A 12,342-nucleotide genomic window follows, 5' to 3' on the forward strand; every position below is an offset into this window, starting at 1 on the left:
GCTGAGAACACAAAGCACCTACAGGGAGCTGGGGAACTGAGGGCTGAGCCAGTTCAACATCGTGGAGGCCCTGAGTTCCCTGAGTCACTGGAGGGGAGCAGGCAGTGGGGGGAGCAGTCAGTGTAAGAAAGACCCCCTCCTTACCCCAGGAGCAGGACTGATGGATGATCACAGGTCAGGGTGCCTGGAACCCTGGCTGTGGACTTAACCTAGCTGTCCACAACCCTCATCCCCAGGAAACCCTTTTCCAGAATACTGCAGAGGAAGAGAGCAAAGCTACCTCCATTCTCAGGCAGGTGATGTGCCGGAGACACCATCTTCTGTGCAGCCAGTCCTGACAGGACCAGAGAAACTGAGGGTTCCAGAGATGGCACATGCTTCCCTGGTGACCTGGGGGAGAATCCTTTCCAACCTGCACACCTCCAAGACCACTTCCCCCGAAATGCACCTTAGATAACCTTGCAGACAGAGTGTGTTTGCCTGGAGGAGAATAGACAGTACATTCCAGCCAAAAGGATCAGAACGTGCAAAGGTACAGATTTGAAACAGCCTGGGCATGGGTCAGAAATGGCCAAGGTCAGCGTATTGGGTGTGAGGTGGAGACAGGAGTCAGTGGGACAGCAAAAGAGATCAGGTCAGGAAGGCTTGTGCAGTATGTGGGTCTTAAGGAAAGTGGGCATTGCAGAAAGACAGAAATCTGGGCACATGTGAAACCAGGGAAATCAACCCCAGGAAGGTCAGGTTCTCCAGATACCAGCTGCTTCTACAACCAGCTCTATTTTGATATGCAAATTCCATATACCGGTCATTTTGTTACCAAGCTGCATCCTAGGACACTTCCATCAGTAGAATTGATAAGAAGCCAGAGGAGGAATTGAGGCAGGGCCTTACTGGTACTCAAGCTGCTGCAGGAAGGCGCAAGAACAAAACACAGGTTCCCTGCTTGCCCTCTGTGGACTGGTTCCTTCAGTGGAGTAAGAGTGGGGGCAGATCCGCAGAGTGGGCCCCAGGGCTGGCTTAGGTGGTCCACCCAACTGCTTGTGGTCCTGTGTGCAGAGATAGTGCCCAATACACTGCTTCTGCTTTTGGCAGCTCAGAAGTGGCAATACACTTGTGCTCTTTTTGTATCTTATGGTTCACGATCGCCCCAGCTGCTGGTCCGTGCCGGTATGTTTAATGCCTTACAGTTTCTCTGTATTCTGTTGCTTGAGGAGACATTTGTCCATGTGCCAGTGCATGCACCCCAGTCAAGGATCTTCAGCCCCAGTCTCTGAAATTGAAACGGTTCATGCAGACTTTGTACTAAGAGGAGCAGAGTCTAAGGGCACACCCAGCCCTGGCCACAAGGCCAGCCTCTCCAGGCCAAGAACTTCATTCTGGATCCTGTTGTAAGTGATGGCCTCTTCTCCTTGGTAAGAACACATCATCAAGAGGATGGATAATGCTTTCCCTGTGCTTGGGAAAACTAATCCCAACCAGTGTGACCAAGCACAGGTCAAGAAGAGCCACTCTGCTGGGGTATCCTAGGTCTCCTAGGGAAGGTGGGTAATGCTCAGGGAGCGGGAGGGAGAGATTCTGCCTGACCTGCTGGAGGAACTGATGTAGAAGAAGGTGCCCCCTGCCCACCTCCTCTAAGTGTCCTGCTGACACATCGCTTCCTCTGATGTCCTTTCATCGTAGACTTCACAATCATCATGTCAGCCAGCCTAAAACAATAAAGGAGTCTCTTGGAGAATTACTTATGCGACAGGACGACACGTTCTGTTCCCCTCACTAGGTCTTACTTCCCTTTGGACAAACTTTGCCCCAGCCTCTGTGACTATGCTCAAGGTGAGTTGATTCCTGGGACCCAGAGCCCATCTCCAACCCCCAGATCTGGGCCCCAGGAGGCGGTGCCTGAGCTGAGCTTCTGCTCGGAGGCCCGGTCTAGCAGCGGAAGGACACGCAGGTCACTGCACTCCAATCTGCAATCTGGGGACACAGCTCTGACTGTGGTTCCGAGCAGGGCTTGGATGTGGGACAGACAGAGATCATGACACCGGACAGGAGGCAAAGGGCCAGACTGAAGCCAGTGACCTGGAGGACAAGAGGAAGGGAGGGTCTGAGCAATGTGGTGGGTGGAGCTGACAGGACTCGGTGTCTGATTGGCTGGGTGGGTGGGTGAGAAGGAGCGCAGTGTCTTCCATGATACAAAGACACAGTTCCATTCGGTGACTTGGTTATATACGGATTTTTCTTTTTTTGGTCCCACACTGCAAGTTGTAGGACCCTAGTTCCCCAACCATGCATGGACCCTGTGACGGCTGCAGGGGATGGGAGGAGTCCTAACCTCAGGACTGCCAAGGAATTTCCTCTAACGGGTGACTTGAGTGGGTGAGGGGCTTTCCTCATCAGAAGAACCTACAAGAAGAACAGCAATGTTAAGGGGGAAACCAATAAATTTGAGGTTGAGATGCTCCTGGGAAGCCCTAGCACAGATGCCTAGAAAAAGGACCATTGTCTCTATGGGTTTCCAGGGATGGGAGAACAGATTCTAGGCTGGAAATTGAGATTTAGGTCGAACAACAAGTAGTAATCATTAAATATGGGAGACCCTGCAATCATCCATGGAGGACTGTGCAGAAGGGAGAGAGGAGGGCAGGGGCCAAAGGCCAGAAAATGCCCAGGTGTGGGGCTGAGCAGGCTGGTTGGTGGAGCAGAAGCAAAGGAGCTGGCACAGGAGCCAGAAAAGAGGCCGGTATGCCCTCGGAGGGGTCAGAATGTGAGGAGGTCACAACAGGCAAAAGTTTTCATTATGGACTAGTCAGAGGGAACCAATGCCACTCAGAGGTCCAGAAAGTAGTGGCTGGAAGGGCCTGTGGCTTCTGCATCAGCAGAGGGAGGGGAATGGGATGAGGAGGGACTCAGGGGGAGGGGAAGCTGACCCTGGAAAGGGAGAGCTCTCCTTGGAGGAGGGCGCCTGGAAGGAACAGACCCAGGGAAGACAACCCCCAGGAGAGGCAGGGTCCTGGATTCGACTTAAGTGAGATGAGTTAAGAGCCAATTAAAAGGGAAATATTTACAGTTCAGAGAGAGGAGTGGATAACTGAGAGAGAACCTTCTGGAGGGGGCCAGGAGCAGTGGGTTTCCCTTAAAACAGGTAAAGAGTCTGTAGAGGTAATGAACCCATTTTTCACTGTCAAATCCAGTCAAAGAAGCCGTCTAGGAGAGCCAAGAAACCTTTTATTTTTTTTGTTAGGGGTTTAATTTTCTCCTATCCCACCATGCTCTGTGTAAAGTTTACAAGGATCATCTAAGCAATTATCCCATCAGTGCACAAAGCACCAAGGGAACTATTTTTGGGCAGGATTTTACTTTAATCAGCAACTGACTTTCCCAAGTGTTAAGTGGTCATTAAACACAGTGATGCTCTGGGACTTCCCTGGTGGTCCAGTGGTTCACGTGCTGGGCCCCCACTGCAGGAGGGGCAAAGGAAACTCTCACCCTGGCACGCCCTTGCTTAGAATCCTTCCATGGCTCCCCATTTCTCTTAGGGGAACCATGGATTGCAAGCACCTGCCTTCTCTGCCCCTGCTTGTCCCTCCAGGCTCTGCTCTCAGCCCACACACCCGTCAGTGAACCTGGGGACTTGGATGGTGTTACCTTGTCACTTCCTGGCCTTTGAACATGTTGTTCTTGCTTCCTGGAAACTTGTCACTACTCACTTCCTTCTCCTACGGCCAGCTCTATCCATCAGCTTAGACATCTCGTGCCTCAGGAAGCCTTCTCCAGTCCCTAAGTCCAGGTTAGGAGCCCCTGCTTTTTTCTCCTCCCACCTCCCTGAAAAAGTCCCTGATGTAATTGATTCTTGACTTGCGACTGTCACCCCTGGGGGCGACCTTGTGTCTTACTCCATAATGTACCCTGGTGCCTCCCAAGGTGCCTGGCACACAGGAGGCACTGGGGAAGTCTTTATTGAACGCGTGTGGGAATCCTATCCTGCACTCGCAGAGGGAGCCCTGCCTTGGGGCTGCAGGACGAGAGCCAAGGCAGGAGGGCGAGGCTTCTGCTGCTCACGGTTTGCCTGTGTCTCCATTCCTGGAGTCCCAGTTATCGCCCTCCTGTAAGGACATCTTGGGTGTCCCCTAGTTCAGTTCCTCAAGGGCAATGGGCCCAAGTCCAAAATTTGTGCCCTTGTGGACAGGGATTCTTTCAGAACCTGACATCCTGCGTTACTCTTCCCTTCTTTGGCTTGACACTGAGTCTGAGGCCAACAATCCAGCCAGCTTCAGGTTTTGATGAGAGCGTGGGTGGAGTGGCCAGCTGGAGGTCCACCTTGCAGGCCTCCGACCTGAGTGGGCTGAAAAGCTCACGGTCTACAAGTCCACTGAGGCCTGGGACAGGGGTGTCATCCCTAGACCAGCTGTAGAGAGACACAACCACAGTCCCTGTTCCACATCAAAGCTGTGAGCGACCATCCGGACACACTCACATGCACACTCACCACTTGTAAACACTCACTGCCTTGGTCTGGACATGGTTTCAAGGCAATGACTTGCAAGTTATTCTGCCCAGGTAAGGGAGGGGTTGACACCACATGCCTTTATTCCAAAAAAAAAAAAACCAATTCCTTTATTCCTTTGCCTCCAGCACTGGCTGTCATGCAACTGACCATGAAAAGGAGCCAGGAGAAGATAGAAACAACAGCATAAAAATCTTATGGAGAAGTTTAATGACTCAGGTCAGAGAGAGAAAAGGCATTAAGTCAGTATCAGAACCATGGTGACCACAACAGTCATTTTTCTCCTCTGTCTCAGTCTTTAACCTCTCCTCCTCCTCAGTCGCTGTCTGAACCACTCTGGCCTCCACCTTGGGTCGTGTTATAAATTCATCCACCCGCCACACTCTCTCCTGACTGAGGTCTTTCTCCCTGTTCTTTGAAACTTAGCTTCTCTCCGGCTCAGTGATTCATCTCCGTCCACTGTTGACCCAGCAGGGAACCTGGGTTTGGAGCAATGCAGAAAGGAGCAGAAGCTTCTGTGTGTGTGAGCTCCCTTGATGTGACTCCCTCAGGTCAGAAGCTGAGCAGCATCTAAAATCTGTTTCCTGTCCTTCACCTCCCAGCCCTGCATGGGCTTCCAGCAGGTGGAAGCCACCCCTCCCCATTGCTTCTCATTCCCCCTCCTTGAAGAGAGACAGACAGGGAGAGTGAGCCATAGACAGTCAAAGAGAGACTGACTGAGGTTTAACATTTCCCTTGGAGACGTACAGACAAGAAGAGGCAAAGAGGTCATCAGTCAGTCAGTCAGTCAGTCCAGTTCAGTCACTCAGTCGTGTCCAACTCTGCGAACCCATAAACTGCAGCACGCCAGGCCTCTCTGTCCATCTCCAACTCCTGGAGTTCACCCAAACCTGTGTCCATTGAGTCAGTGATGCCATCCAACCATCTCATCCTCTGTCGTCCCCTTCTCCTCCTGCCCTCAATCTTTCCCAGCATCAGGGTCTTTTCAAATGAGTCAGCTCTTTACATCAGGTGGCCAAAGTATTGGAGTTCCAGCTTCAACATCAGTCCTTCCAATGAATACCCAGGACTGATCTCCTTTAGGATGGACTGGTTGGATCTCCTTGCAGTCCAAGGGACTCTCAAGAGTCTTCTCCAACACCACAGTTCAAAAGCATTAATTCTTCGGCACTCAGCTTTCTTTATAGTCCATCTCTCACATCCATACATGACTACTGGAAAAGCCAGACATTGGGGTCACCTGAGACCACACCTATTTCTCTGAGTCTCAAATATTTGAGAAAATTGAGTCCCTGGGCTCATCTCTCAACACAGTTTATCCTCCCCCATTCTACCCTATTTGAAAGACAACTTGTTAATAGTTTAAAGGATGAAGTCAGGTCTTGTATGGGACCATTTATTATTTGAATAATAATAAATGAATTGGTAATACAGCCATATGGCTCAAAGTTTTTAAAAGGGTTTATACTAAGTCCCACTCCTGAGTCCCTTCCACCTGGATGCCCTCCAGAGGCAACCAGTGTCACCCATGTCTTCTGAATATGCATCTGTAAGATACGAAAATACGTATTTATATGATCTTTCCTTTAAAACACAAAAGGTGGTGCCCTATACACACTACTGTACCTTGCCTTGCTCTTTAGAAGATTGATTTCTAGAAAGAAATACAATTGCTTTTATAGCTGCGTAATATTGCTTTGTAAGACTGTATTAGAATTTAGTTAATGAATCTTCTAGGGAAGACAGTTCTATAATTTCCAATCTCTGGATATTTGTAGAGACACCCTGGATCCAGACCTATTCCATCCACATCTCCAGAGGGACAGCCTGTGGGGGAGGCTCCACCCCCAGACGCCCTGGCTCCTTTGCATGATCACACGTGATTGGACAACCCCTGGCCCCATGACAGGTCTTCTTGCCTCGCTCCCTAGGTGCCCACCCAACCTCCCCCACTGGCTCCTGCAGTGTGCAGAGGCCACAGGTCACACAGAGACCTGGCACAAATGACCACTCTTCATTACCGCTGCGCCCACAAAGCCACCTCAAGTGCTCCCTAGAGCTGCTGCTGTCTCCATGACCACTCCTGCAAGAGGATGCAAGACAGGGCATACAAACACATTGCCCCAGGACTGGGGAAGGGGCAGCCTCCAGACACTGGACACGGATGGGGACTGTCCTCTCAGCTAGATGTCCCTTGCATTTTCAGACTTCCACAGGCCTAGAGTCAGGAGAGGAGACCAGAGTTGAAAAATGAGAGCTGAGGAACATCCGCTGAGGGCCAGGAGGTAAATACCAAGATAGAAGAACAGGTAAGAACAGGAGAAGGCAAGGCAAGAAGGAAGAGAAGAAGGAGGACCAGGATGAGAGGAAACAAGGGCCAAAGAGCCCCTTCCAACTGGACTCCTGGATTCACAGTCCTGGCAGGAATCCTCTCGGCGGCCATCCCCTTAGAGAGGCCCCATCCTCTCCTCCGACGTGAGGACTGGGAAGTCTCAAGAGAGACCTCGGCATGGCCTAAAAAGCTTTGAGAGCGCAGAAAACCAAAGACAAAAGGATAAAAAAACAAAACACATCAAAACCAGGAAGCGATTGGAAAACTTTAATAATCATTCCAGACTCCTCACTGGCCATTCCTCTCCTCTCTGTGACAGGAACCCAGCAGGTTGGGGTCCACAGGGCTGAGACGGCCCTGTCTCTTGCAGCACAGGCTCAGGATGCTCCCAGCAGGGAGGGAAGGCAAGGGAGAGAAAGGACCCTGGAGGGTGAAGAGGGAGAAGAGGGCACAGACTCCCCAGCTCCCAGCCCTTCTTCTCCCCACATTCCCTGACCCTGGGGCCCCAGCCACATACCCCATTCCAGGAACACCTAGGAGGAGAAGCCCCCGTGGGAGAAGGCAGGGAGGTCAGGGGCACAAGCAGCAACCTGGGGCAGGCAAGCCAGGGAGTTGACCTCACAGGACCCAGCATCCTGGTCTTCTCGGAAGTAGATGGAGTCAGCAGAATTGATGGAGGAGTCCTCGTCAAAGAAGTTGTAGGGTCGCAGAAAGAAGCCCACACTGTTCCCCACTGTCACCGTGTTGGGAATGTCCTCTGCATGTGGGATGTGCAGGAAACCAGCTGTCACCCAGGCCACCAAGTCCTAGTGGGGGAAGAAAGAGGGTCATGGGACTGGCGCTGCTAAAGACACCTCTGTCTCCCACAGAATTCACTTCAGGAGCCTGCCATCATTCAAGAGGGTTTTAAGATCTAAATGCTTTATCATAGTAGCCCAGAAGTCAAAGCATAAAAAATCAACTTCATATTAGGAGCAACACCAGCCTCCACTATCCCAGCCTGCAGCTGCCATCTCTGACATTTCCCATCACATCGCCATCAGCCTACCCATCCCAAGAGAAATGATGACACCCACAGGCTACTTCAGCACCTCCCTTTATTCTGCAAGAGTTCCCAAACTCTCGAATGGAGGAGGGAAATCAGGGTGTGGGTGACAGAAAACGATGACATTTATAAATTAACCTTTTGGGGGTGAAGACAGAAGCGGTGAGGTTTAAGGTGTAAGAGATGTGGTCTTCCCTGGTCATTCCAGCCCTTCTGAATCCTGGGGCCCTTAAAGGACTCAGTCCACAGAGCTGAGACAGAAACTGCTGCTGCCTCATGAGGAAAGGCTGGAGCCTCAGCCAGGGTCTGCAGATGAACTCCCAGCTTAGGAAGTTTCCCTCCACAGGTAAGGAGCAGATCCACAAAAGCACAGAAGCACGAGTCAGCTCAGCCCTTGAGGTGACCACAGGGTTTCAAGGCCCCATCCAAGAGAAGGAGGGGCTGATCTCTGAGTCCTCAACAACTCCCTCATCTCCCACAGTCAGCTGACCTTTCCAGCAATGGTCTCATTGTTGATGAAGTCAGCAAAGTCCACAGTGGGAGTCCAGGGGTCATTCTGATTGAAGACGCTGGAGCTGCTGGGCTCTGTCTCCTTCCTCTGGGTTACGGCCAGCTGGTACCTAGAAATGCTCTGGTCAGGGGTCCATGGTCACTGTTCCTGTCCTGCTTCCTGATCATCATGGAAGGGAGCCGATCCCATGGACCTCAGGTTTCCCCTCTCATCTACAGTCACTCAATGTCACCCTAGTGGGTAACCCAATACCTTTCCATGTTTATCTGTACATCCCTTTCAATTTCACAACATGGCCCCACCAAAATGGAAAGATTTTTCCCACTTGGGTGGTGTGTATCCACTGTGGGCCTTTTGATAACCAGGAAATATGTTTGGGGCTCTTACTTCGCCTCGTGTACAATTTGAACTGGGACCCAAATGCCCCTCCCAACACTCTTCTCATCTCAACCACACTCTCCAACAACGCACGCCACCCACCTCCCCCAGCTGACAGCTCTCTCCATAGGGCTGTTCTGGGGCAGTGGCTCCACAGGCTCATTGATAATCTGGATGCGGTAGCCCCGAGGGTGTCCCCACTTGTTGCTCTGGTTGCTGGCCAGGTACAGGTGGCGAGGGGAGGCCCCTCCCAGGGGGAAGGCAGCCTGCTCCTCCGTCTCCAGCTGCTTCCGGGTCACCTGCAGCGTCTGTATCTGGTGCTCGGGGCTCCAGGGTATCGCAGTGGGGACAAAAGCCATGTCCTCAGCCCAGACCCAGTTCTCCAGCCCTGCAGGAATGGAGTGGGGAGAAGGGAGGAGCGAGAGCTGGTCAGGCAGCTGCCCTGCCCCCTCTGGAGCCTGCCTGCTCCTGGCTTCAGAGTAGGAGCCAAAGACAAGGCCAGATTGAGTGTGTCCCTTGCTTCCCACCTCTAACCCGAAAATGTCCCCAATCTTTCAGGCCCCTCTACTGCAATCCTTGCCTCCCCCAGGGTGTCTTACCTCCCACATCTAGATCCACCTTGTAGTGGGCACTGTGGGTGTGGACGGCACCCAGTGTGTTCTCCCGAACCTGGTTTCCATATCTTCTGGCAGCACCAAAGTGGAACACTGAAGTGATGAAGCCCGTGGCATGGAATTTGACTTGAATGGCCCCATGAGGGTGAAAGATCACATCCCAAACATAGTCATAGTTATACAAGCTCGACACAGATCTGAAGACCAGCACAGTCTCCACAAGACCCCCAAAATAGTGAGAAAACACATCTGAGTGGTGTCGCCTCAGGGGCAGGCCCTTGTTCTGCTCAAACACACAAAAGGCATCGTGTAGGGTCCTGGGGGCTTGGGACTCCAGAAGGAAGTGCCAGTCCACATAGGTGGCCAGATAGGGGCAGTCGACGCCACGGGTCAGGGGCGTGGCAAACTTGCCCATGCCAAAGCCTCGATCCATGTATCGGTTCATCATTGCGAATGGGGTATTCCCACCATAGACAACCAGGATCTCTTGCAGGCTAATCTCATAAGCCAGCCGTTCTCCCTGGAATCGAACGTCAAAGATCCTAGGACCACTGAAAGCTCCAAGGCCAAAGGAGAAAGTCCACAATGAGGAGGTCACTCGACTGCCCTGGACACTGAAGCGGGCGCCCTGAGGATGGAACTGCAGAGGTGGAGTTGGACCTGGGGGCACCTGGGACTTCAGGGACCAGGACCCACCTGTGCCATTGTCTGGGATCACCACCACATTCACCTGGCCAGCCTCAAACTGCTCCTCCAGCTGGGCCAGACTCTCATAGTAACGGCCTTGAAAGAATACCTTCTGGATGGTCCACTGGGCAGGGTCCAGAGCCTTGTGGTCTACCAGCAGCTCCAACCCCACAGGGTGCAGAAAGATCCCAGATCCTGAAATGTTATAGTACAGGGCAAACCACGTGGCCCTGTCCCCTGACTGGACACCGCGGGGAGCTGCGGTCAAGATGACCAGGTTCCTTCCTCCTTGTTTGTAGGAGCAGCAGTGGTGCAGGACACCAGCAGCCTGGGGCAGCTCTCTGTCAAAGATCAACTGGTCTATGTCCTGGTACTCTCGGATAAGAAAGGGACGTCGGTAATAGGGCAGGGGGCCCCCATGACGCTCCACGGTCACATCCCGCATGTAGGAGGGCTGGGGCAGCGGCCCCACCACCAGCTCAGTCACATTGGGCTGGGGTTGTCCGCCAAAGAAGACGATGGCCAGTGCCTCCCGGGCAGGTGGGGGCCTCCCCCTGTCCAGGTGGGCCAGGGCTGCAGCCTTGGGGGGCAGCTGCAGCTCTACCGAGAAGACACAGTTGTCTGAGGGTCGGGCCTGGCGTGCATCCACCAGGTCTGGCTCCAGCTTCTGGGTCAGGAAGCTCATCACAGCTGTCAGCTCTTCTTGGCTCAGGTCTGCAAACAGCTGGCTCTGGTCAGGGTGTGTCCAGGGCTGGTCACTGGGGGATCCGGAGGGGCAGCGGGGAGGCAGGCTGGGATGACATTTCTTCCCAACTCCTTTCTCACGCCCAGTACCACCTTCCTCCCTGCCCATCACCAGAAGAGTCCACAAGGACAGAAAAATGAAGATGAACATCGCTAAAGCTCTGGCTGTCTTCAGGCTCATGATTTGGAGTGCAGCATGCATGATGGACAGACCGACAGGACTGGGTGCACAGTGCCTCCTTCAGCGTCTGTAGGTTCCTGTCTTTGAGTTGTGCTCGGGTCTATGCGTTATATGTACACTAAGGACAAACAGCCGAGGAAAGAGGAGTGGCAGTGGTTGGAGGTTGGGGCGGGGCAGTGATCAGGCCAGGCTCAGAAGATGCAGCTGAGGTTATAACCTGAATTTTAAGTGGCCCATGTCAGCCTCTGTCCTCCTGTTTCAAATCAAACACTCAGCTTCACTGTTGGGGAACAAAATAGGGGAGGGATGGGTGTGGGAGACACAGCTGGAGGGAAGAAATGGTAGAAGTGATGTGTCTTGGAGCTCTTTTTCCACTCTCTCGATGGAACCTTTTTCCTTGCTACATGGCTGCAAGCAAAACTCCCCTGTGTTCATCCATCCAGCCAGATTCCATCTTCCTTCCTCTAGTCCATGAAGCCCTCTAATGAGGGCTCCCATGCAGCAACCAGAACCCTAATGGCATGCATAGGAGCCTGGAGAGTCATGCTGAGAACACCAATCACCTGTAGGGAGCTAGGGGGCTGAAGAGCAGAGCCAGGTCAACATCTTGGAGGTCCTGAGCTCCCGGAGTCACTAGAGGAGAGCCTGAGGGGAGTGAATCCATTCAGAAGCTGGAGGGGGTGGGAAGTTGCAGCTTACAGAGACCCCCACCCCTTAAGCAGAACTGAAGGACCACATCAGATGTCAGGGTGCATAATACCCTGGCTGTGAATTTAACCTAGCTGTCCGCAACCTTCATCCCCAGGAAACCCTTTTCCAGAATGCTGCAGAAGCAGAGAGCAAAGCTATCTCCATTGTCAGGCAGGTGATGTGAGCTAGACACCATCTTCTGTTCAGCCAGATCCTGAGGGAACCAGGAGAGACTGAGGTTCCAGAGATGGGACATGCTTCCCTGGTGAACTGGGGGAAAGTCCTTTCCAACCTGGACTTGTCCAAGACCACTTTCCCCAGAAGTCACCTTAGAGATTCAATGCAATCCCTATCAAGCTACCAACGGTATTCTAAAAAAAAAAAAAAAAGAAGTCACCTTAGATGACCTTGCAGACAGAGTATGTTTGCTGGAGGAGAATGGACAGTACATCGCAGCCAAAAGGATCAGAAGGTGCAAAGGTACAGAACTTGAAGCACCTGGCATGGGCAGGAAATGGCCAAGCTCAGTGCATTGGGTGTGAGGTGGAGATAGGAGTCGGTGGGACAGCAGAAGAGATCAGGTCAGGAGGGCTTGTGCAGTGTGTGGGTCTTAAGGAAAGTAGGCATTGCAGAAAGACAGAAATCTGGGCACATGTGAA

The 12,342-nt window shown here is 52.5% G+C and overlaps 1 protein-coding gene across 1 annotated transcript; it reads right to left on the bottom strand.

Annotated features, from left to right (window-relative positions):
* Nucleotides 1-7,085: 7,085 nt before the first annotated feature.
* On the bottom strand, nucleotides 7,086-11,078 carry LOC147351552 (primary amine oxidase, lung isozyme-like). Its single transcript, XM_086357554.1, has 4 exons — nucleotides 9,367-11,078; nucleotides 8,870-9,155; nucleotides 8,369-8,498; nucleotides 7,086-7,639 (listed from the first exon to the last, which is right to left on the bottom strand). Exons 1-4 carry the CDS (start codon nucleotides 11,012-11,014, stop codon nucleotides 7,367-7,369), a joined length of 2,337 nt encoding a protein of 778 aa, XP_086213680.1. The 5' UTR covers nucleotides 11,015-11,078; the 3' UTR covers nucleotides 7,086-7,366.
* Nucleotides 11,079-12,342: the final 1,264 nt, after the last annotated feature.

This window comes from Bos grunniens, chromosome 19 (genome assembly GCF_055505025.1).
Source record: "Bos grunniens cultivar Pamir isolate PY7600 chromosome 19, Bosgru_T2T1.0, whole genome shotgun sequence".
Lineage (NCBI taxonomy): Eukaryota > Metazoa > Chordata > Mammalia > Artiodactyla > Bovidae > Bos > Bos grunniens.

Coding starts and splice junctions, on each gene's coding strand:
- LOC147351552 (XM_086357554.1), bottom strand. CDS start 11,014: ATGCATGCTGCACTCCAAATCATGAGCCTGAAGACAGCCAGAGCTTTA. Junction 9,156..9,366: donor GGTGGATCTAGATGTGGGAG/GTAAGACACCCT, acceptor CCATTCCTGCAG/GGCTGGAGAACTGGGTCTGG. Junction 7,640..8,368: donor ATGAGACCATTGCTGGAAAG/GTCAGCTGACTG, acceptor TTCCCCCACTAG/GACTTGGTGGCCTGGGTGAC.